Source organism: Durio zibethinus, chromosome 26, assembly GCF_047325235.1.
Source record: "Durio zibethinus cultivar Kanyao isolate XHJ-2024 chromosome 26, ASM4732523v1, whole genome shotgun sequence".
Classification (NCBI taxonomy): domain Eukaryota; kingdom Viridiplantae; phylum Streptophyta; class Magnoliopsida; order Malvales; family Malvaceae; genus Durio; species Durio zibethinus.
In genome coordinates this window covers 7,279,387-7,306,232 of record NC_143187.1, presented here as the reverse complement: position 1 = coordinate 7,306,232, position 26,846 = coordinate 7,279,387, and the positions used below count along the sequence as shown (strand labels likewise).

Here is a 26,846-nt window from a genome sequence, read left to right as displayed (position 1 = left end):
GAAATAGTTTCTATAAGAGGAGCAAATTGTCAGGAGGTTCAAAACAGATAATAATCACGGAAAAGCAAAACAAAAATAATAAAAAAAAGGGATTTAGTTTAAGCATGATTTGACATGGCTCTTCCACGGTATCATCCCTGAAGCCGACACAACGAGCATTGCTTTTACGGGCTACAGTTGCCTCTCTCAGCTTCTCTCTTTCTCTCTCCCTGTGGCTCTGGCTCTGGTCGCTCTAACATCTATGTCTTTACTCCGTAGGATTGGCTGCACGCCACCCTACAGGTTTTTGTTTTCTTGATATAGATGGATGGATTGCGGAATGCAACATCTAAATATACAACGAAAAAAATTAAGTTACAAACAAAATATCCTTAGAATTGTTGGACAATAAAAGTTTTGTTTCTCATTATTCGGTTCAAGGTAGAAAAAAAAATGCATATGCAGTCAAGTATATGCTAATAAGTTTGGAAAATTTGATCATTGTACGTTAAAGCTCCATCCCGGTTTTCACTTTCAGATTTTGTTTCAATTTTATTTTTCTCAGTCAAATTTTTAGGGAACTAAAGTTTATCCTTGACGAAGGCTGTATGGTGTATATAATAATGGAAATAAAGTTCCTTTTCATTTATTGAGATTTGAGAGGAGAGAATATACACACTCAGACTCTCACATCAAAAGAAAATCCAAGCTTCTATTAATGCAAGAAACCGGCATTGAATCTAATAGCATTGCAGGGTTGAAGGCAACGCCTCTGCTGAAATGGCGTGCAGGTGTGGGGAACTGGGTAGGGCTCCACTTTTCAGCAACAGTGGGCTGTGTAGAGCTAACACGGATTATTCAACCCAAAGTGGGGAGTTTTCAGATTGGGTCTTGCCCCAAATGCTCGAAATTGGAGATGTGGGCTTTACAAGGTTGAACAGCTTGCCATAACAATTAAACATGATTGTTGGCTAACTGTAACGTCTTAAACTCTTTACTCAGAAACAAATTAAAATCTAACTATTCTTGTGTACATCCACTTAATAAGCTGTGTTAAGCGTTATTGTTTACTCTTTATGAAAAGAAAATAAGGGAAGAAAAAAGAATAATTATTTTATTTTTTTATATTAAAAAAATTCGAACTCTACTCTTTTGAGTAGAAGATAATATACACCTATTACCGAGTCAGTTCACGTATCATGCTCGATTAAAACAATCATTTTATATTCTATATTGAATATGGATATTATATATACTGCAACCATGCATGATCAGTGCAAATCAACTTCAAAACCTAAACATGTAAAGTGATTAGGGATGGCAACAAGGTAGGGATTATACTTATTGTCCCGATCCTCTCCCCAATCTACGTCCCCATTCCTATATTGATCCACCAAGAGGAAAAATTCCTCCCATCCTCCCCCCTCTCCCCACTTCTTTTGCAACTTGAGGATTTTTGGCATATGTTTCCTGATTCTTGTTCATGTATAATTCGGCCATGAACTTCAAGATAAAGCAAACTAAGAGATTTGCATGATAAAATTCACGTCACCATTACAAAAGTCTAAGCATCAGCCTCTAACGGGTCCATATATTTTGATTATGATTAAAATGCACCTTGGTTTCTAGCGAAGACAAGAAAACCCAAGTTGATAAGCGATCTATAATTCATGACCTTTCATTTTTTTTTTTTTCATTGATACAATATGGACAGCTAGCCTTTTAAGCAAATATTTTGTGAAATAAAGTTACCACAACTTTTCACTCAGTAGGGTTAAAGCACAGACACAATGAGCTCATCGAATATTTATCTAGATCACTCTTGCCCCCATTAAAAACTTGTAAAAGATTAAACTAGCTAGAGTCAAGAATGTCTAAAAGCCGCCACCATGAATCAAGCCTTCTCTTCCGTGATCAAATCAAAACATAAAATAAGAAATTATAAGTAATTATCAAGCACACGAAAACTGTTATTCGTCTTGCTGTCTTTGGAGTGTTCCCTTTGCTTACTACAAAATTCTATTGCATAAACATGATTAAATCCTTAACAAATTTTGTAAATGATCCGATTACGCAAGAAAGATAATTAACCAATAATCAAGTGCCATGGGAGTCTCTACTCGAAATTTCGCTCGAGTCCTTGTTCCACAAGGCTTAAAATTTTATAATAACAAGTTAATAAAGAAGGGGTAACAATTCAAAGGACCAACTTAAAATAATGGTGAAAGTCAAGCATGGACAGTGGTGAGAAGCAAGTTTACAAAATCATGAGACTTGATGAGTACTCCATTATTATAAGTACAAATATCCCACTATTGTAATCAATGAAAACTAAAGGATAATGGGGACAAATATAGTAATTAACTTTAAACTAAAATAACCCCATTTTGATATTGGGTTAACAAACACGTGGCTTGCATCCGAGTGGTTGGGACCCAACACTTGGCTGCCACAAAAGGGAAGATCCACTCCTTTGAGGGTCCCAATCGAAGTATTGTATGCTACCATGTGTAAGATTGTGGGGATTAAACAAAATTAAAAGGTGAGATATATGGGTCCACAGCCACCATTACATGCTTAAGATCAGGAAGTCTTTTTTTTTTTTTCAATATTGTGGTGAAGAAGATTATGAATAAAAAATTTTGCTTACACTTGGAGCTAGAGCTAGCTTTTTTTTTTTAGGTTAAAAAAGTTTAATGATTAAGCAATCAAACAAAGGAAACTCCAAGCCAAATTGAACTTGCATGAACCTCATGGAGGTTGGTTTAATCATGCAGAAAGTATGCACCTCTTGTGTTTGTGTACGAGATCATCCCACGCTTTGATTTGTTTTTGATCATGAAAAAAGGATTTGTAATTGTGGGACCAAAACTGGGAGATTAATACGTGGAATCAATCATGTGTTAAAATGCATTACATTCTTCCTATAGGGGTGTTAAGTAACACTGTGGATAACTTTGGTTGTATTTTATAATTTATTTGTTTATTTATTATTTTTTAGTGTTAGAGTGTGGACCAATTAAATTTGAGAAATTTCTTAAGAGATGGATCTATGATTGAGAAAAAAAAGAAAACAGTTTGATTAACTCTGGATTGCCACCATTCATATGTGATGTCGTTTTATAATGATATATAGGGCAAATATTATTTCACTTGTTTTACAATTTGACTTCAATTTGATAAATATCGAAATCTGCCAACCGGTTTTTTTTTGGCTACATATGGAACTCGATCATAATTGTTCCGGTGATGTGAAGTTTAAGTGCCCAAAACACGCACTCTTGGTCATATTCATGGGGTCCTTTTGTTCATCTTCTTTATTTTTTACTCATATGAATTCGAAATGATTGAAATTCATGATTAGGATCATTCTTTATTTTAGTAAAAAAAATCTAAATCACAGTTATAAGTTCTTGGCTGATATTGATTTACGTGTTTTTTAATTCATTTTAAAAAACTTCTTTAGGTTCAATTTAATAATAAGAAAAGAACATTGTTTGTAATGATTACTTCACCTTGAGAAAAAATCATTTTTATTAAAATTTTAGGGTTTTAATTTTTTAAATTATAAATATAATCAAAATAAAATATTACATCTATATGAAAATTCATTAAATTAAATCAAATATACAAACTAATGAACAAATTCACAATTAAATAAATCAAACATATGTATGGTAAGATTTGAACTCAAAATTTTTAGATTTTAATTTTTTGAGAGAATACAAATTTTCATTTGATGTGTGACCTAATATATTATATATGTAATATATGTATATATATATATATATATATTTCATCATTCAAAAGTAATATATGAAATAAATATTTATCAGTTCTCCCTTTTCTCTTTAACATAAATAGTGAAATTATTGATGAAAATTGCAACAGTTAATTAGTTATCCTATAATTGATGAATGATAAGAACGGTGGAAGGACATACTAAGTAACTACATCGAAATTGTGAGAGATATTTGTAATTTTAGTCGTTCAATTATTTGCCAACTTCATTCTATAAAAGCCCTTCGAACTGGGAACTTCACCTACTACAATTTCAAAAGCGCCTAAATCCCTTAAGTCTTCAAATTGGCAGATACCCCAACTAGCTTTCTCCCGCTTCTCTTCGATTCTATCATCTAGCTAAATATAATGACCATGCCATCAGCAAATCTAATGGAAAATCCAGTAAAACCCCACAAGTTCAAAAACTATCAAAAGGCAAACGGAATGTCCTTTGCCTTTCTCTTCTCCATTGTCATTTATATCTCTATTTTCTATATCTTCAGCCTTTCTCCTTCAACTCTTTTCAGTAATACCAAGTTTTGGTTTGTTATTTCCAACACTCTTATCCTCATCATTGCGGCTGATTATGGAGCTTTCTCTTCCTCCAAAGATCAGAAACGTGATCTTTATGAGGAATATGCGTTGCATAGCCAAAGAAGGAGGAGAAGTACTGCTGCTTCATTTGTTCCACACCCCGAAATTGTGACAAAGAGCATTCCCAAGGAAGAAGAGAGTTTGAAAGAGAAGAAAAAAGAGGATGTAGCTGATCAAAAGAAAAATGAAATCCCTGAAAGAATAGTGGAAGTTGTCAAAATTGAACCTAAAACTGACAATTCCCAAGCAGAGAGCCCCCAGCCGGAGCATCCCATGAAAGCTGATAATGAAGCATGTGATCAGGTAATTAATAAGAAGAAGATTGAACCAAAAACTATCCGAAGAAGCAAATCTGATAAAGTGAAACGTGCTACGTTTGATGACAAAAACAATTTGCAGAGATCAAAAACAGAAAAGCATGAACCAAGTGCAAAACAAAACGAGTTTCCAGCAGAAGAAAACGAGTTTTCGACTATGTCAGATGAGGAACTAAACAGGAGAGTTGAAGAGTTCATTCAGAACTTCAACAGGCAAATTAGGCTTCAAGGTGCTAGAAACCGCCAACTTTTGGAATACGAATTCGAGTAATAGGAATTAAGGAGATATTGCAATAATACTCCAATTTTTCTGTCTCCTTCGTTGTGCTTTTGATTGGGGGGCTTTGTCTTCCCCACTTCGTTATCTTCCCTTAGAAAGTAGCAAGTCGGTGTAAATGGGTTTGGACTTTAGTAAGAAGAGTTATCTTTTTCAATCATCTTTCAATACTTTTCCTTTTCAGAACCCCTCTTATAATTTAGCCATGATGACTTGTATCTTTTCAATTTATTAGATTGCACAAAATCTAGGCGGCATTAAGGAATAATTTTGCCTTTATAATTTGGTGTACAGTGTTACATCATAGTCACCATCTTCAATATTAAGACTAAAAGAGTAATACTCTTCTATTTCTTCAAATACTTCATTGTTTACAAATAGATAGCATTTTAGAGATATGAAAAATAATTATAGGTTTTAAGAATTAAAATTTAAAAATAATTGTATAAATTAACTGAATTAAATTTTAAGTTTTATTATTAACTAACTTTCATAGCTTGTTCTATTTTCCAAGCCCTTTCAACCTTACATCTCGTGAAATATAGCTTTCTAAAACACAGATACATAGCTAATTAATGTTCTTTTTTTTGTTACAAAGACAAAAAAAATCCTTTATATGGCATTGAAGTAAGCAAGACTGATTGCATGAAGTTTTGAATGAACGATTGAGTGGAATAATAATTTATATTACGTCAACGTATGAAGAAAGCAACGAGAAACATGATCGAACAAAAATCTGTGTTCTTGATAATTTTAAGTTAGGTCGTCATCAAACAAATGATTTTTGTTAATTATTGTATTAGTTTAAGGTTGTGTTATTGTAATATAGATATCATGTAGCTAACTAGTTCCAATTCTTACTGTTTAATAATAGCCACGAGCCCTTGAGTGGTTTTCAAAGAAAGGTCAGTCTAAAACGCCTTTTTTCCCTCCATTTTACATGTTAGAGTTTAGAAAACCTTTACTAAGATAGATATATATATATATATATATATATTTATCATGTCATCAATTTTTTTTATAAAAAAAATTCAAGAACAGATTTATTGGGATTTTGTTTTGGAAATTTAATGGGTAGATTTGGGATTATATTTTTTAATTTACGTGACTTATAACCAGTGATTAAAAAAATAATATAGTTCATATTTTTTAGTAGTTATGTAAGTAATAAGATTCTATTTTTTTTTATTTTTTATTCATCCCTATCTTTGCTCCCGTCCTATTAGTTAACTCAAATCTTATCCAGCCTTTTGCATCAAATGCCCCGAATAAGTCGTTTTCCTTGCATTAGCTATGATGTTAAATTTTTTATTTGGATGAATTTCGGATTTGATCATTTGAAATTAATTTAAGATTTTAAAATATGAGTTAATATTTGATACTCCATTTGTGTAAATTTTTAATTTTATAAACGGTTTTAAAAAAATGACATATTTATTTTTAATTAATTTTTTTATTTTTTAAATATATCTTAAAAGATATGTATTATTTTTTTAATTCTACTAATAAAATCTAAAAACTTCAATATATTGTATTTGATAATTTCTTTTACCTTAAAAGTTGTTGCAAACTCTTAAATTTCAATACTTTAAAACTCGTAGTGGTTAATTCCAAATCCAAATCCACCTTTGTACGAATAAAGCTTTTCAACTCCCCCAACGGGCCAACCCTTCCCCCAGTCATTTCCCACATGCACTATAAAATATAAATTGGCAAGCAGTGAAAGTGCCAACCTGCTTTTGACAGGAATTAAAGTTATTCTGAAATGAAAATAGCGAAATAATTGTCTTACATTAAGAACATGTAGCCGGCCAATTTCTCAAAAATATTAGTAGGGTTTTATTTTTTCAAAAGCTAACTTAAAGTTAGCCCTTTGATTTTGACATAAGAATTAAGATCTTTTACATCAAATAATTGAGAAACATATTTGCAAGGCCATTCCCACCCCCCCACACTACAACAAAAATATCAATAGAAACTGCTTAATCAGTTTTAATATTTAATATTTATTCCAAATTACAGTAAGATCCTAGAATTAATGTTGAAACACTCAGTGTCCTTTAACTAAGAAAACGAAAGCTCAAAAGATGCACAAAGTACTTTAGATTTTTGGCCCCTTCCTTTTAACAAAATCATCATTAAATACTGTTTTTTTTTTTTTCAAACATTCATTTCCCATTGGCATTGATTTCATGATGTGATTCTCAATAGATTTGGAATATTGCTTGATGCAACATAAACAACATAAATATTATTATAAATTCTAAAAAGTAGGTAGCTATAGAGATTCTTCTTATTTCTTTCTTCCTCGAGCTTATAGCCTCTAGTTGATAATATACTTCCTGGATGCATAATCTTGGATGAAAATATCAGCTCCCTTTTGCCTGTATGTGTCATTGGAAATTTCTAGTACCATAAATATTCAACTAGACTTGTTTAGATCAAGTTGGATTCGATGTGATTAGACATCAAAAAACCATACTTAGGGTTTGATTTGACCTATAAACTCATAAAGTTCAAATTTTTATTAATTAAATAATAATTTAATTGAACCGAAATGAGCTTGAATTGAAAAAACTATATTTAAGATTCAATTTGTGTCGAATCAGACCCACAAATCAAGTGGGTTGTTTAGCTCGTAAACAAATATAATGAGAATAATTTATTTTGTATTTTTCTAATAAAGAATAATTTTATTATAAAAAATTTATAATCAATGGGACTCAAAATTAATTTTAAATTTTTTTAAACTTTATGTAAAATCAGAATTGAATACTATATATAATACGAAAGAAGTATTAAAATCTTAATTTAAATTATTTAATATTAAGGTAAAATAGCTATATTGTGATTTTAGGAAGAAGAAACAGTGTTATAAGCAACCTAAATATAATGTACCAAAATCCTAAGAAGGAAAAAAACAAAATCATCCATCTGATTTCCATGTCTTAAAGAAGGATCAATGGAAAACGCTGTCAACTGTGGAGGCACTCAGGGAATGGTCTATAAGCATAGTTATTAAAATTGGATTGAACATTAAATCGTTTAAAGTTTTAAATTATTAGGTTAATAATTTAATTATCGGGTCACTCAGTTGATTATCGGTTCAATAATAAATATTATAAAAATATAAATATTTTAAAATTTTAAAATTTAAACTTTTAACTAAAATTATAGTTTAATAATTCAATCATAAAACTATAAATTTTAAAATATATCATAAACTGTAAATTTTAAAATATAAAATTCATAAATAATTAATTACTAGTTAAAAATGAAATTACTTAACATTTTATTAAAATCATATTTTATATTTTAATATTTAGAAATAATATTTATATTTTAATAATATAATAAATAATTATTATTTATATTTATTAAATATAAATATTATTTATTAATATATAATAATTAATCTTTATGTAATAAAAAAGAAATATCTATATATAAAATTAATAAAAAGGAAGTTAAATCATTTTTATATATTTTATATGAATGTAGATTTTTTTATTAATTTTACATATATACATTTTCTTTTATTAATTATTTTCAATCATGGTCAAATAATTAATAATTTGTATTAACATTTTATTTTTTATTAATTTTATATATTATTATTTTTATAATTATTTTTAATTATGGTATTAATTAATTAATTTTTTTGTTAGATCATTTTTTTAAATTGTTTATTTTTATACATGTATAAATTTTTTTTACAATATCATTATTCACATATCTCAAAATATGCTTTCATATTATTAATATAAAGTTGCAAGAGCTATGATAATAAAAAATAAAAATAAAGGACTTATTTAAACGAAATAGTAATATAACGATTTAATTAAATTATTTTAAATATTTGAAATTTTTTTATTTTATTTAAAATTATTAATTAATATTAAATCAATTTGATTAAAAAATTAATTAATTAATTATATAAATTATCAATTTATAATGATTTAAAATAATTTAATTATAAAATTAATAATTAAATCGATTTCAATATCGATTCATCGAATTCATCGTATTGAATCGACAGTCTCGTCCGATTTTAAAAACTATGTCTCCAAGTAAAATTTAAGAAACCGATTATCTCATTAATTACCATGGTGATGGCTAGAGCCTAGAAAAGTCTAGTGAATGAGGATTTGCCTCGTGTATTCTGGTTGTCGCCTAAAAGATTTGGACTGCAATCTCCACCACAAGTAGGATAGCATTTGTTCTTCACTTCAGTAATATTTCAGCACGAATGTTCATGGCTGATTGTCTCATTGCTGTCGGTTTTCTGAAGCAATATTTCTCTCTTAATCTCTATAGATCGCCTCAATTGGTAAGTTTATCCAAGTGAAAAAAATTAAGTGATTTTAGGTTTGAATTTAGTAACACGAGGAGAGATTTATTTATATTAGTGAAAACTTTATATTTTTATTTTTAAATTAAAATAATTAAAATTAAAAACATCAATTTAATTAAAATTAATTATAAATTTAATTTTAATTCAATAATTAAAAAAAGTGTAAAACTTATACCAATGCAAATGGATTTATACTCAAATTTATCTTAGATTCTATAATAAGAGAGATAATTTGTATTCTAACTTAAACTTTGGAATAATTTAAATTTTTTTATTTCAAAAGTTTTAACAAAAAATATTTATCTATTATTACATTAAATGTTCAAATATAAAATTTTCATATATTTTTTATAAAAAAAAAAAAAACTACAACTTAAAGATATTACCTTTTAAAATGTGATTAGATTAATTAATCAAATTAAACTTCAAATAAAATATTTTCTATGTTTGAATTCTATATATATATATATATATAATATTTTAATGCTTATATTTCTAAATTCTAACCCATGAACATCTCTATGTATCAAATATAATTTTTTTTTTTGTTTTTTACATGATTTATAACCATTGATTAAAAAAATAATATAATCCACATTTTTTAGTGGTTATGAAGGTAATAACGATTCTATTTTTTTTTTAATTTTTATTCATCCCTATCTTTGCTCCCGTCCTATTAATTAACTCAAATCTTGTCCAGCCTTTTGCATCAAATGCCCGAAATAAGTCGTTTTCCTTGTGTTAGCTAGAATGTGAAATTTTTTATTTGGATGAATTTCGGATTTGATCATTTGAAATTAATTCAAGATTTTAAATATGGGTTAATATTTGATATTCTATTTGTGTAAATTTTTAATTTCACAAACAGTATTAAAAAAAGACACATATTGCATATTTATTTTTAATTATTTTTTATTTTTTAAATATATCTTAAAAGATATATATTATTTTTTTAATTCTACTTATAAAATCTAAAAACTTCAATATAATGTATTTGATAATTTCTTTTACCTTAAAAGTTGTTGTATAAACTCTTAAATTTCAATACTTTAAAACTCGCAGTTGATAATTCCAAGTCCAAATCCACCTTTGTACAAATAAAGCTTTTCAACTCCCCCAGCAGGCCAACCCTTCCCACGGTCATTTCCCACATGCACTATAAAATATAAATTGGCAAGCAGTGAAAGTGCCAACCTGCTTTTGACAGGAATTAAAGTTATTCTGAAATGAAAATAGAGAAATAATTGTCTTATACGAAGAACATGCAGCCGGCCAATTTCTCAAAAATATTAGTAGGGTTTTATTTTTTCAAAAGCTAACTTAAAGTTAGCCCTTTGATTTGACATCCATATGTATTTGAAGAATTAAGATCTTTTACATCAAATAATTGAGAAACGTATTTGCCAGGCCATTTCCACCCCTACACTACAACAGAAAAATCAATAGGAATGGCTTAATCAATTTTAATATTTATTCCAAATCACAGTAAGATCCAAGAATTAATGTTGAAACACTCGGTGTCTTTGTACTAAGAAAACGAAAGCTCAAAAGATGCACAAAGTACTTTAGATTTTTGGCCCCTTCCTTTAAAAAAAAATCATCATTAAATAGTGTTTAATGATGATTTTTTTTTTCGAACATTCATTTCCGTTTGACATTGATTTCATGATACGATTCTCAATAGATTTGGAATTTTCCTTGATGCAATGTAAACAACATAAATATTATTATAAATTCTAAAAAGTAGGTAGCTATAGAGATTCTTCTTATTTCTTTCTTCCTCAAGCTTATAGCCTCTAATTGATATTACTTCCTGGATGCATAATCTTGGATGAAAATATCAGCTTCCTTTTGCCTGTATGTGTCATTGGAAATTTCTAGTACCATAAATATTTAACTAGACTTGTTTTGATCTAGTCGGATTTGATGTGATTAGAAATCAAAAAACCAAACTTAGGGTTTGATTTGACCATTAAATTCATAAGGTTCAAAATTTATTAATTAAATAATAATTTAATTTAATTAAAATAAACTTGAATGAAAAAAATCATATTTAAAATTCGATTTATGTCGAGTCCGACCCATAAATCAAGTGAGTTGTTTAGCTCATAAACAAATATAATTAGAATAATTTATTTTTTATTTTTCTAATAAAAAATAATTTTATTAAAAAAATTTATAATCAATGGGACTCAAAATTAATTTTAACATTTTTTTAAACTTTATGTACAATCAGAATTAAATACTATATATGATACGAAAGAAGTATTAAAAACTTAATTCAAATTATTTAATATAAAGGTAAAATAGCTCTATTGTGAATTTAGGAAGAAGAAACATTGTTATAAGCACCCTAAATATGATGTACCAAAATCCTAAAAAAGAAAAAGCAAAATCATCCATCTGATTTCCATGTCTTAAAGAAGGATCAAGCGAAAACACTGTCAGCTGTGGAGGCACTCTGGGAATGGTCTACAAGTAAAATTTAAGAAACCGATTATCTCATTAATTGCCATGGTGACGGCTAGAGCTTAGAAAAGTCTAGTGACTGAGGATTTGCCTCCTGTATCCTCGTTGTCGCCTCAAAGATTTGAAGTGAAATCTCCACCACAATTACGATAGCATTTTTGCTTCACTTCAATAATCTTTCGGCACGGATGTTCACGGCTGATAGTCTCATTGCTGTCGGTTTTGTAAAGCAATATTTGTAGACATCGGTTTTTATTCGGTCTATATTTTTATAATTAAAAAAATTAAAATTTTAAATCAAAAATTAAAAAAAAAAGAAAGAAAACAAACAGAAAATCTAACGGAAGAAGAAACAAACAGGAAATGGTTGGTGCCAGCGACTGTCGTGCACGGCATCGCTGGCCACCCACGCCTGCCACCATCCTAGCCATCATAACACCTTCTCGTCTAGTCCCTTCACTCCATTAACACACGCAATCACCGTTTCAATCATATAAAACACTCGATTCTCTCTTATTTCAGATCTAACTGAAAACTCTCAGATCCCCTCACTATAATAGTAGAAACACGTTTCACTACCAAAAATCTCTCAGACAAAAAAAACTCATTCCCCCAAATACCCAAACAGATCTAACCAAAGAAAATAGAAACAAAAAAAACAACACAGTCCTCCCCGCAGGGAGGAACCTCAGCGCTACAGTCGCCTGAAACAAGAAGGAGAAATCATCAGTTTAAGCCGTCAAAAAAAAAGAAAAAAAAGAGAGATCAAAAACTTCGAAGGTCGATTCACGACGGTCAAAGCACTTTCAGGTCAAATTGAAGTCGAATCTGGAAAGAGGACGTTGAGAGAAAATTTTGGTGACTCTGATCATTTTCGATCACCGGTAACTATCGTCGACGGTGACCGGCACGACGATCGACGCAGCATCCGACGTCGGATTCCGACGAAGCCAGAGAACCCCAAAACCTTTTTTTTTCTGTGAATGAAATAAACTGAGGCAAAAAAAATCTAACTTTTATAGAAAACATAAAGACAAAACGACGTCGTTTTGAGCATAAGACCAAAATAACGCCGTTCAAAGCGTATAGGATCCGCGCGTGGACCGAACTCGACCCGAGATCAACGTAACCCGACCCGACGACCTGCTTCAACCAACCTTGAATCGGTTCAGGCGAACTGCCAGTGAACCGGTCTGAACCGCTGATTGCCCGAACCGTCGATCAAACCGTCGAACCAGTCAGACCGGCCCAGACCTAGGGCTGTAAACGAGCCGAGCCGAGTAGTGAGAAGCTCGAGCTTGAGCTCAACTCACAATTCGGGGCTCGATACTCGGCTCGAGTTCGATCGAGTTTTATTTTTCAAGCTCGAGCTCGATTCGTGATCGAATTCGAGCTACTCGAGCTCGCTCGATTAAGCTCGATTAATATGTAAAAATAAGCTCGATTCGTATACTCGACAAGAATTTGATTATTCATGCTCGAACTCGAACTCGGATTCGAAATATTTTATTAATTAAAATAATAAAAATATATTTAAATATAAAAGCTCGATTAGGCTCGCGAGCTACTCGAGTCAGATATAATAATACTCGAATTCGATTCGATCGATAAGTCGAGCTACTCGAGCTCGACTCGACAATAATCGAACCGAATTTGAGTTTTTTTCGAATCGAACCCGAGTAGCTTGCGAGTACTAATGTATCATTTACACCCCTACCCAGACCAACGTTGACCGGTTCAGTTCAGGTAAAAAAAATTTTTTTTTTAAACTTTTTTATATATTATTATTTTTGTTATTTTATATTTTATGCATGATAAATGTTTAAATTTATTATGATAAATATTTAATTATTATTAATAATAATAAACTAAAAATAATATAAGATAATAACTAAAATATATATATTAAAATTTAAATAGTAATAATAATGGAATAAGCTTTTTATTTTCCCTACTTAGATGTTGGAGAGAATAAAAAATATTTTTTCAAACAAATAATTTCGCCTAAATGTTGAAAAATTATTATTAATAATTTTTCATAAAAAAATATAAGAAATTTTAATTAGTTTTCAAAAATTATAAAAAATTAAACTTGCTCCGAAAGTCTACCTAGATGATGAGAATTTTTAAAGATGTTCGCGTTTTAATTAAACCCCAAACCCTAAACTTAAACCTTAAAATTTTACCCTAAATCCATTTCAAAACTTTAAAGATACGTGTGAAAATCTCACATAAAATGATTTGTTCTCGAATGCTGCCTAAATGATGGGGTATTTAGAAAACTCCATTTCATTAAGTTTTTCACACGAGTTTTTAATTCACATTAATAATAAGATTAATAAATAAAAAATATAATAAAAAATTAGGATCTTAAATATAAACAGTCATACCTAAGCTCTGCCTAGATGTTGAAGAGTCGGGGTGGTCTCATTATATTTAAGAATTCAACTCTTAAATTGCATTTTATTTTACATGACATTCATTAGCATACATACGTTAGCATGTTATCATCGATAATTGTCTGCATTATTCTCTCTTTAATTTACTGTTCGATGATAAAATATTTTATAATAAAAAAGAATAATACTTTTAAAAAAAAATTTATGATATCATAAAATAAAATAAAAATAACATTCTGAAAGAAATAATTCTTGGTACTCTGCCTAGATGTTGGAGAGTCACTAACAATTATTTTCTATAAAGATTGTTATTTCATTTTAAGGATTATTGTGTTAAATCTTAAGCGAAAAGAGTTATTTTAAGTTCTGCCTAGATGTTGAAGAATTTTAAGATAATTCTTTAACTTAAAGATTCTCTCAATATTTCTAAATAAAAATTTTAGCAAAATTTTATTTTTCCAAATGAAGAAAATTAATGTTAAATTTTAAATTAAAACCATTTTTATCAAATACCGAAAATAGCATGTAATTAAATGGTACCAATTTATGAGCGTTGTGGGGGTGCTAATCTTTCTCCATACGTAACCGACTCTCGGACCCAATCTGATTTTTTGTAGACCGAACTCTATTTTTTTTTATAAACTTTAAACCCGTTTTTATAGTTTTATTAAAAAGATAAACTTTTGGGTAGCCAATCACACCCTAACAAATATTAGTGGCGACTCTCCCATTTACTTCGATTTTTAAAACTCATTTACGTTTAGCGGTCTCAAAATCATTACGACAACTGTGGAGGCACTCTGGGAATGGTCTACAAGTAAAATTTAAGAAACCAATTATCTCATTAATTACCATCGTGACATCTAGAGATTAAAAAAGTCTAGTGAATGAGCATTTGCCTCTTGTATCCTCGTTGTCGCCTAAAAGATTTGGAGTGAAATCTCCACCGCAATTACGATAGCATTTTTTTTCACTTCAATAATATTTCAGCACGAATGTTCATGGCTGATAGTCTCATTGTTGTTGGTTTTGTGAAGCAATATTTCTTTCTTAATCTCTGTAGATAGCCTCAATTGGTAAGTTCATGTAAGTGAAAAAAAATAGGTGATTTTAGGTTTGAATTTTAGTAATACGATAAGAGATTTATTTATATTAGTGAAAGCTTTATATTTTATTTTTTAAATTAAAATGATTAAAATTAAAAATATTAATTTGCTTCAAATTAAATATGAATTTAATTTTAATTCAATAATTAAAAAAAAGACTTATTCCAATGCAAGTGCATTTATATTCAAATTTATCTTAGATTATATAATAAGAGAGATAACTATTGAAATTTGTCTTGAATCTCATAATACCACGTTAAAAGTTAAGTGAGTTTGAGTTTGTTTTGTATTTCATATTGAAAGTTTAGTAAAAGTATAAAGGGTTTCACCTTTATAAATAAAATGATTTGATTTTAGTTTAGTAACCTCAAATAGTTAAACACCAAAAAAATAGTTAAGTGAATTGGTTACTAAAATGGTATAATTGAGTTTTGGATTAAGTTTTGAGTAAAAAATTTTTGGTAAATTTTTTCATTCCAGAAGTCTCACAATTGTAAAGATTTATTTGTTAGTGGATTAAGTTTTGTTAGTGGATTGTGTTTGAAGTAGGTCATTTTAAGTTAAATCAAAACAAATATATTTGTGTGTTCTTATTCTTGATTTGAACTTATTATTTTGTGTGTGGGTGCTGTGTGTGTATGTTAATTTTTTAATAAATGATACCAGAGCTGTGGTGATCTTTAACAAATGGTATCAGAGCTAGGTTCGTAATAAAAAGAGGCAGGCCTAAGATATCGTGAAGTAAGTATTTTAAAATATCTGAAAAATGTATGTCTAGTATGCCCATACCTAGGTTTGAGATTTTATTATTTAATAGAAAGAGTAATTTTATATTATAACAAAGTACGATTCAATATTTATTAGTATAACAAAGGTTGGATAAGGCATTAGAAAGCAATAAGCCTGAAAGAATGTCTAATGGTAATTGAAATAGAATTCAAAAAAAAATTGTTAGTACTATTATATTGCCACTAGCATCAGAAAAAAAGTATAATGTGTTGACTAAAAGTACTCCAAAGAGTTTATAGAATAAGCTTGAGGATATCTATGCTTCGAAGTTGTTAACTAACAGATTATATTTGAAAATGGATTTATATTCTTTAAATATGAAAAAAGGCATGAGTTTTCATAATCACTTTAATGAGTTTAATAGATTGATTTCTTAATTGCTAGCAATTTCTGTTAATGAGTTAAAAGATAAAGAAAATGTTTTAATTTTGCTATCATCTTTGTCCAAGTCTTATAGATATTTAGTTCAGACTTTGTTGGTATGTAAGTCTACTTTGAAGTTGGATGATATGATTGCCCTATTATGTGAAAATGAAAGATTTATGAGAGCACAAAACTTATCACCTGGGGGAGTACACTAGTTATAAAAGATTTTGATTGAGAGAGGACTCAAAAGATGATCGATGAATCAAGAGAATGATCAAAGTTAAGAAACAGAGATTACAGTGATATAGAATGTTATTATTGTGGTGAAAAGGGATATATATCCAAGTGCACTGAAAAAAGTTGAGAAGAGATATGACTACTTTCAAAAAGGTGAATGATTAAAAAAAAATTAGATGAAGAAAAGAGTAATATTGCTACTATCATATCTGATGATGATGATGTCATTTTAACGATTTATATGGATAAGACTTAGACTTTAAAAAGTGATAAAGGTTAAGTTTTAGATTCTGTTGCTACAGTTCATGTTTGCAATGATAGGAGTTATTTTGTGAAGTTGGATAAGAATGAAAAATATGGAGATATTATAGTTGTTAACAACGAAAATGTGCAGATCAAGGCATTGGAAATATTTGCCTTAGATCTCACAATGGTGTTGTTAGAATGCTTCGTTATGTAAGGTATGTACCGAGTTGTAGCTACAATATGATTGATTTGGGTGAGTTAGCTTTTTAAAGTTATACATATTATGGGAGTAATGATTCATTAAGAGTGTATAAAAATGATAGTATGATTCTATAAGGGAATAAAGTCAAAAATCACTTGTACATGCTTGATAGAAGCTTAGTTGCTATGATTCATGTGATGAAAGAAAAGAAGAAAGGCAAGCGTGTCAGTTTTACAGATACTATTAAAGTGTTTAGAGATTCAAGTTAATGAAGAATTTATTGGGATTTGCTTTGAATCATGTAATACTATATTGAAAGTTAAATGAGTTTGAGTTTGTCTTGTATCCCACATCAAGAATTTAGTAAAAGTATAAGGAGTTTCATCTTTTAAAATAAAATGTTTTTGTTTTAGTTTGGTAACCTTAGATAGTTAGACACTAAGAGAATAACTAAGTGAGTAGGTTATTAAAATAGTATAATGGAATTTTGGGTTAAGTTTTGAGTAATGAATTTTTGGTAACTTTTCTCATTCCAAAAATTTCACAGTTGTAAATATTTATTTGTTAATGAATTGGATTTAAAGTAGGCAATTTTGAGTTTGATCGAAACAAATATATTTATATATTCTTATTCTTGATTTAAACTTGTTATTTTGTGTGTGGGTGCGTGTGTGTTAATTTTTCAATAATAACTTGTATTCTAACTTAAACTTTAGAATAATTTAAATTTATTTATTTTAAAAGTTTTAACAAAAAATATTTATTTATTATTACATCAAATGTTCAAATATAAAATCTAATATATATATATATATATATATATTATATTCCAACATACAAGGTTATATGATAAAAAATATTTATGTGGATGCCTAGGTGGATAATTTTTCTATTGATACATAGAATAATATTTATATTATTTTATTTATCAAATAAAATTTTTTAATAAATTATTTAAATTGAATATTTTGGATAATTATTTAAATTGAAATCAATATCTATCTAAGATTAAAATTTTTACATAAGATTTGAATTCAAATATATTAAATTATAATTTATCTTTTCTTTTTTAATTTAATGACAGTTCCAAATATATATACTTAATAAAATTTTATTTTTTGTCAAATAATTCTATTTAATAAATTATTTAATTTAATATTTTTAGATAATTATATAAATTCAAATCAAAATCTATCAAAATTTAAAAATTATTTAATAGATTATTTAAATTTAATACTTTTAGATAAGTTAATAAATTATTGACTAGAAATCAAGTATTTTTAAAATAATAAAAGCTTACATCTTTATATAAAAATATGAGACATTTGAATGTTGATAAAAAAGTTAGATAACAATATGTTTTTGCTTTGAAAACAAATATAATGTTTTATTTATGTTATAATTCAAATATTTTTATATTATATATATGATTAATTTATTTGTTTCTCTTTAGTCCATAACTTTTTTTAATTTTACTTAGATTGATTATAATTAACTTTTTATATTATATATATTTTTATTTTATTCATTTCTTCAATGTTTTTATTATCTATTAATTTATTAATATATTTTCTTTTATTGTTGCATATATTTAATCTTGACAAATTAATATGTAAATTTATATTCTTTATTTCATTTTGCTATACTTTTTTTATTGAATTTATTTATCTACAATGGATGATATGAGAAGAATGATGATCACTATCATATTTAGCTCATAAAAAATACAATAAATTATGTTAAAAAATGATTAAAAATAAAAAATATTTCAAAAAATGTTTTTAAGCATAACATAAAGAATTATTGTTTCCCTTTTATCTAAAAAATAACTTTATTTTGTTGACAAATATAGAAATGATTGTTAGCCCAATATATTTGTGTAATAATTACTTGAAGTATGTCAAAAATAAGAACTAATAAAAAGTAAATGATTATAACAAAATTAATAACTGTGATTTATTGTTCAATCAAATATATATATAAGTCACCTAATCAACATTATGATAAAAATAATTATTAATTTTAACTATTTAAATATTAATTTTTAATATTTTTATCAAACAAGAATAAAGCGGTAGCAAAATTTTTAATATTTAGCAAATAAATTGAAAAAAATATTTTTTAATGAAAAAAATATTTTTATAATTCTTGAAAATTTACAAATTTTAAACTTCTTTTATATGAACAATATCATTTATAATATATTATGTATAAATTATCATTTAATTGTAACTTAATATTTATAAATATATGATTATATATTAGATAAATAATTAAAAATAAATTTAAAATTATAAAAAATTTAATAAAAAATTTCGTACATTGTATGGGTTAAAAAAACTTATTTTCATATATTTTTTATAAAAAAATAAATAGATTAATTAATCAAATTTAACTTCAAATAAAAATGTTTTATATGTTTGAATTTCGTATATATAAAAAATATTTTAATTCTCATATTTCTAAATTCATCGAACTTGACCTTATGGCAACGTGAAATACAAAGAAATATCTAGAAGAAGTACGGAAAATGATTGGATTTCGGTACCTAATATGTGGCTCATGTCAACTAATTAATTCTTATTGAATAAGAAATGAACAAAATCAATGCTTCACTTTCATATATCAAAATCTCATGAATTACCCATCTTAGTTGCTTAATTTCCTCAAACGAAATAATCTCTAATATGTCTACATACACCGAAAGTCGAAAGTTAGCTAGAGCTGGCGGTAATCAGGGCCTCAAAAGGTGTGCAAGTCAACCAGCACTGCCGTCATTTTGAAGCGGTACAATTGTAATCTCACACGCAATTTGCCACGACCAGGGTTTACTTGTTATTCACGATTTTTCTTCGCAGCGATGGATTTTTATTGGTAATTTATTTCCCACTTCACACGTACTTAATCTTGGTAAGAAAGAAAATACATAGTATCGTCAATAGGAATTGACGTAAATAGTTAAAATTTAAGATCTGAATATAAAATATTTAAATTTAAATTTTTATGATCTTTTATTAATAAATAATTTGTAAAATTAAAAAAAAAATTATAAATTTATAAATTTTCTTATAAATTAATATTTTATCTTGATCTTAAAAATAAAATAATCTTTCATTCTTTTAAACTTTTCTTGATAAGAAAAAACAAAGCAAAGTATCCTCATTTGGAACCTGTCATTTTGCTTTTTGATCAATCAAATGGAACGGCCAATTGGTGAAGAGAAGAGATGGCGAAAAAATGAGGCTGCTGGCAAGACCAAAAGTGAAGCATATAAAGTGAAGACATGCAAAGCTCCAGGCAGCCATGCCCATGCATGAACAAACATAATGATTATTTTCTTGAAACTTTTTACATTTGGGACCACTTGTCAATTGGTGCTGATTAACACATGTAAAACGAAAGAGGGAATTTGAGTGAGTCTTATAATTCTACAGGTAGTTATAATCCATATAAATGTTATCACATATCTTCTATAAATATAAAAAACTAAAACTTTTGACAAAAATAAAAAAAAAATTATATATAGACGGTTTAAAATGTTGACATATGAATGATTTTAAAAATAATCACATGACATTTAATAAATGTATTTTAATTTATTTAATAAATTTTTAATTTAAAAATTATTTAATAAATTAAATTAATTATATTTATATTTTTATTATTAATTTTAAATCACTCTCAATTCAATTTATATTAAAAGTACTAAAATTTTAAAAATTTCTTAATTTGACAAATTAAATCAATCAATATATAATTAATAAATTAATAAATACTATAATTACAATTATAAAATAGTTGATTCTCTAATTAATTATTTGATACATTTATATTTAATTAAATATAATATACATTTAAGTAATTGATGTATTTCATGATGTATTTAAATATATAAAGCAAATTTATCAAATTAATTCTTCATAATTAAATTAATGGAATAAAATATTTTATGAATTTATATTTGATCGATATATTTATATTTCATTAAAAATGATTTCATTTGATATCATTTGATAAAATATTAATCCATGTTGATTTCATTTGTTTTCATTTGTAACATTTTATAATTTTATTATTTAATGTTAATGCACGTTGATTTAATTAAAATTTATTTTATTTTATTGTCATTATTAAATACAATATATTTAATTTTTTTATTATTCTAAATTAAGGGATCTCTAAATATTAATAGTAGAATAAAATATTTCAATATCAATTAATTTGCCATTGTTAGATCATTATTCACTCACCATTTTTATTATTTCAATATTAACTTTCATAATTTAAAATTATCTAATTAATTGACTATATTTATATTTTTATTATTGAATTTAAATCACTCTCAATTCAATTCATATTAAAAGCATTAAAATTTTAAAAATTTTTTAATTTGACAAATTAAATCAATCAATATATAATTAATTAATAATTTAATAAATACTACAATTACAATTATAAAATAATTGATTCTCTAATCAATTATTTGATACATTTATATTTGATTAAATGTAGTATCTATTTGAGTAATTGATATATTTCATGTGTAAATATAGAAAGCAAATATATCAAATTAATTCCCTATAATTAAATTAATGAAATAAAATATTTTATTAATTTATGTTTGATTGATAGATTTATATTTCATTAAATATGATTTCATTTGGTAAAATACTAATACATGTTTGATTTCATTTGATAAAATATTAATACACTTGGATTTCATTTGATTTTATTTGTAATGTTATATAATTTTAAAATCTAGATATTAATGCACGTTGATTTAACTAAAATTTAATTTATTTTATTGCCGTTATTAGATACAATAAAATTAATTTGTTTTATTGTTTTAAATTAAAAGATCTCTAAATATTAATGGAGGAATAAAATATTTCAATATCAATCAACTTTCTATTGTTAGACCATTATTCACTCATAATTTTTATTATTTTAATATTAACTTTCATAATTTAAAATTATCTTATTAATTAACTTATAACTCACATTTTGTATAAGTAGCTCTAGGTTAAGCATAATGTATCTTTAAACACATTTCACTAATTTTATATCTTTTAATTACTACTCAACTCTACTTCAATTTTCTTTCTAATTTTCACTTTGATATGTGCCGCTTGTAGGTTATTCTCTTTTTATATTTATATTTTATATTTCTTTAACTATGATATTAGATTTCTTTTTTTTAATATTTTTTTGTTGATGATTAATTTAAAGATAATTGGGTATATACAAGAAAAATCTTTCATCAGTAGAGTCAATATCATAAAAGTTGATATCATTTTTGGTTGGTATTATATATCATTTGGGTGTAACAAGAAACTATATGAAATTGATGAAAAATTTCAATATTATTCTTGCAAGGTTGATTCCCTAATCCAACTCTAAGGTAATTTGTATTTATATTTTTTTATTTAATACATAAAAAAATTATTATTCAATAATGATAATAAAAGTATTTTAAATTATTATATTATATTTATAATTGTAAAATTTTACATTTTTTATAAATACAAATTGAATATTGAGGTCTATGATAATTCTAAAAGAGTGATGTTCGTACAGTTCAATACAAAAGCTAAGGATTTAATTAATAGAGATATTAACGATCTTTATGAAATATCTATTAAGGTATTGAGTTAAAAATTATTTTAATATTATTTAATATTCAAATTAATTGAATAATATATTTATACTTATGATTTAGAAAAATAGAGATTATAAAATTCAAGAGACATTTGAAGATTTTTAAGATAAAATTTGTGTGTTCAAGACGAGAGTAATCAAGTATAATCTTGAGATAAGTAGTACCAAATTTATAATGAATAAGGTGTATGATTATGATCTTAAGCTTGAATGTAAAAAATTATTGAAAGAGATAAATATAAACTTATTATAATGATTATGTTTGTTATAAAGATATATAGTTTATATTATAACTCAACTGTTGTCAAATTATATATTGCTGCTTTATATATTTCTTCATCTCTATATGTGAAATCTATCGGTTCATAAAGTAAAATGACACATGCTTCAAATATAACAAGAAATACTAGAAAAACAATTGCTGTATCTTTGCTTCAACAACAACTTATAGAAAAATCTCCCATGAAAAAAATTTGCATATGAGATTGATTTTAAAGATGAATTTTTAATTTCTTGAAATCGAAAATATTATTATCTTTTATTTAGAGATTATTTGGATTTAATAAATTATAGTTTGAGTTTTCTTTAGAACTGATGATAATTTATAAGTATATTCAATATGTAATTAATTTATGTTATTATATTAAAATATATAAATTTAAATAAAAATGATTATCTAAGTTATTAGTTGTTTATAAACTTTATAGCTTATATTATCATTTTAAAAAATTTATATTTATATAAAACTTATTGATATATAAATATATATCCGTGCATACGCATGGGTTTAAAACTAGTTGGTTATTAAATCTATATTAATATTTCTTATCCATATAACACTTGTTTGTAGCATAGCATGGCAAGGTTTGACACTAATTAGAAGTGGGCAAGCATCGGCCAGCTATAGTGCTTGGGTTTGAATGGACTTTGACACGTACTCTTAAGTCTTGACAGATGGGTGTTGGCTTTTGAAGACTAAACCAGGCAGCCCATTCCCGCCAGAGTTCATAATTGGGTCAAACTAGGCTTCGAATCTGCGCACTTGATCAATATTTTTCACCATCGAAAATCCAGCATGAATCTATCCAGTTGCCAAAGTAGGCCAACTCCGAAACTGTCTGAAACGACTGCACCGTAAGCAAACCTTATCCCTAAAAGCAGATAACAATAGAAACAGTTTTTCAGTTTTAACGTTTAAGGAAGCCTGTAATAACATGGCGGTGTTAGCTTCTCTGCCCACGATGCCATCTCCATTGCCAACTACAATTACTTCTTCTTCATCAGAATCTTCATATAAGAGTTTTGTTATTACAAGGAGAAGAGCCATTGTCTCAGGTTCAACTGTTGCAATGGCTTCTTTGCTCCACTTTTCTAATCCCGTCTCTTCTTTATATTCTGCCATTGCCCTGCAACGACAAGAAGACGAACTTGATCAAGAAGAAGATATAATTATTCGTCTCTTTCAGGTATCCACATGTATTTTTCCTTTTCCTACTGATTGTAATTAGTTGTATATCTTTGCTAATTTACTGACACATGTAGCTTCTAATAAGTCTATTCAAGGCACAAAAATTTTGTTACAATTGATTTTGGAGCACTGCTCTTATCATTTGTCAGAGATTTGTTCTTGAATTTGATGCTCTGTGTTTGATATGATGATTGCAAAACCTTTATTATTGTGGAATTATCTGTTATATTAATTATGTAGCTAGTTTAGGTTATCTTACCTAGCAACTTGAAGAAATGGTCAAATGCAGTTCAATTCGGTTTTAAAATGAACTACATTTTGGTCAGTCATCCTTTCTCATTTGATTCTACTCTAGTTTTATTAATTGGAATTCTTGCAGGAAACTTCACCATCGGTTGTATTTATTAAAGACCTTGAGTTAGCTAAAATCCCTAAGAGCTCATCCAAGGAAGACAGACTTGCTGAGGAAGAAGACGCAAAAGTTGAAGGGACAGGTTCAGGCTTCATTTGGGATAAGTTTGGTCACATTGTGGGCATTCCCCTCCTTTCTTTTTAACATCAAGTTTGTAATAGTACAATATTTACATGGTTTCTATCTTCTGATTTCTCTCTCTCTCTCTTTAATGATTTTGCTGATGTTCCTTTGGGTTTATAGATTGCTGAATCTGTAACAGGTTACTAATTACCATGTTGTAGATAAATTGGCTACGGATCAAAGTGGGTTACAACGATGTAAGGTGTGGTCTCTTTACTAGTTATCCTCTAATTTGTTGTTATATTGCACTTCTCATATTCTGCCAAGGCATGAACTGCATTGTACATTTGCCAAGTATTATGGCTGTTGTATAATTTGATGCCTATTTTTTCAGGTGTTTTTAGTTGATGCTAGAGGAACTAGCTTTTACAAAGAAGGGAAAATTGTTGGTATTGATCCAGCTTATGATTTAGCTGTTTTAAAGGTAGTTAATTAGTTGGAATGCTATATCTTGGCTGTTAAGGCTACTAAATAATAAATGCTGAGGTCTGAGAGTGCTTAATTCTGTCAACCCTAGTTTACTAATGTTGAATTATGTTATGATTTTTTTGTATGAAAAAGTGTTGGGAAATGCTTTAATATAATTTCATCCGCAGGTTGATGTTGAGGGCTATGAACTAAAACCTGTTGTGCTTGGCACTTCTCGTGATTTACGTGTGGGGCAGAGCTGTTTTGCCATTGGGAATCCCTTTGGATACGAGAACACCCTAACGACAGGGGTAACTTTTTAATAACACATTAGCTTTTGAACTGTTTTCTCCAAACAAAAACCCTTAACTCTATTCATTGATCCCCTACTACAAGATCTGGTTGTCAACTAAGACCTTTCTGGTGGTTCTTTCAATGTAATTTTAAAAGGGGGTTTAACTTGTTTCTTATCGTGAGAATATAAGAAAAAAGATTCTTGAGTCCCGTTCCTTTGCAGGGAACAGAAGATGGCTTACCAAAAAGCAACAGTATTGAATGAAGAGTCAGAAATGTGATTATTTTCTGCTGATTTATTCAAATAGTGCAGGTAGTTAGTGGATTGGGCAGAGAGATACCTTCCCCAAATGGAAGGGCTATTCGAGGAGCAATTCAAACAGATGCTGCTATTAATGCCGGTAATATCTTAGTTTCTATTGATAATGTTATCTTGCTTACACTCACACAGCATTTTACTCTTGATTTAGCCGAAGTTTGATACCTATTTTGTGATCGAATCTTCTTTGATGTTGGATATGGGCTACCAAATCAACCAAACTTTTGTTAATGCATTAGTAAGGAGTGGTGATCAACTACACAGGCACAGTGGTCTATATTTTACAAAAACAAAATAAATTGCCCAAAACTGTCTTTAATCTGTTTGATTCTTACCAACTTTGCTTCAATTCATTTGGTTTATTATCCTTTTCCTGAAGAAAATTATAGACGTCATTAATTTTTTTCAGCTGTGATTTACATCTGTGCAGGCAATTCGGGTGGGCCATTGATCGATTCCTATGGTCATGTCATCGGAGTTAATACAGCAACTTTCACTCGAAAAGGTAAGGAGGTGCTTCTTTTTGTTTCACTTGGTACCAATGGAGCAGGCAATTTGAGTCTTGAAATATAAAATCCAAGGTATCATGATTTTTAAAAATGCTCTAGAACAATTAGGCTTTAGATAATTATGTAAGTAGTCTTTGTTTCACAGAAGTGGTATGAAAAAGAATGATGAAATGTCTTGATTTTTCTTTTTTTGCAAAGAAAATGGTTTATTCAATACTAAAATTTTCAAAATATGCTTTTGGTTTCATACTATCTTGCAGGGACAGGAGCTTCCTCTGGTGTGAACTTTGCAATACCAATTGACACTGTCGTGCGAACTGTACCTTACCTTATTGTATATGGAACACCATATAGTGACAGGTTTTGATCAAATTTTTATCTTCCGGAAACAAACACTTAAAGTAATACAAGTTTGATAATAATTTGGATTGAAAAAGGTGATTGTGAATTGATGTATGCCCTACATATCTATGGAGATCATCAAGAATATATATCAGCGATACTTTGTTTCAAGGAATTAGAGAGTTGATTTGATGA

The 26,846-nt window shown here is 27.5% G+C and overlaps 2 protein-coding genes across 2 annotated transcripts; both read left to right on the top strand.

Moving 5' to 3' along the window:
* Nucleotides 1-4,047: 4,047 nt before the first annotated feature.
* LOC111318662 (cotton fiber protein) lies at nucleotides 4,048-5,267 on the top strand. Its single transcript, XM_022921535.2, has one exon. The coding sequence runs from the start codon at nucleotides 4,129-4,131 to the stop codon at nucleotides 4,942-4,944; it is 816 nt and encodes a 271-aa protein (XP_022777270.2). The 5' UTR covers nucleotides 4,048-4,128; the 3' UTR covers nucleotides 4,945-5,267.
* Nucleotides 5,268-23,715: 18,448 nt separating this feature from the next.
* Nucleotides 23,716-26,822, top strand: DEG5 (DEGP protease 5). Its single transcript, XM_022859785.2, has 8 exons — nucleotides 23,716-24,242; nucleotides 24,624-24,773; nucleotides 24,919-24,981; nucleotides 25,114-25,203; nucleotides 25,376-25,498; nucleotides 25,795-25,882; nucleotides 26,231-26,305; nucleotides 26,570-26,822. The coding sequence occupies exons 1-8, from the start codon at nucleotides 23,991-23,993 to the stop codon at nucleotides 26,674-26,676; spliced, it is 948 nt and encodes a 315-aa protein (XP_022715520.1). The 5' UTR covers nucleotides 23,716-23,990; the 3' UTR covers nucleotides 26,677-26,822.
* Nucleotides 26,823-26,846: the final 24 nt, after the last annotated feature.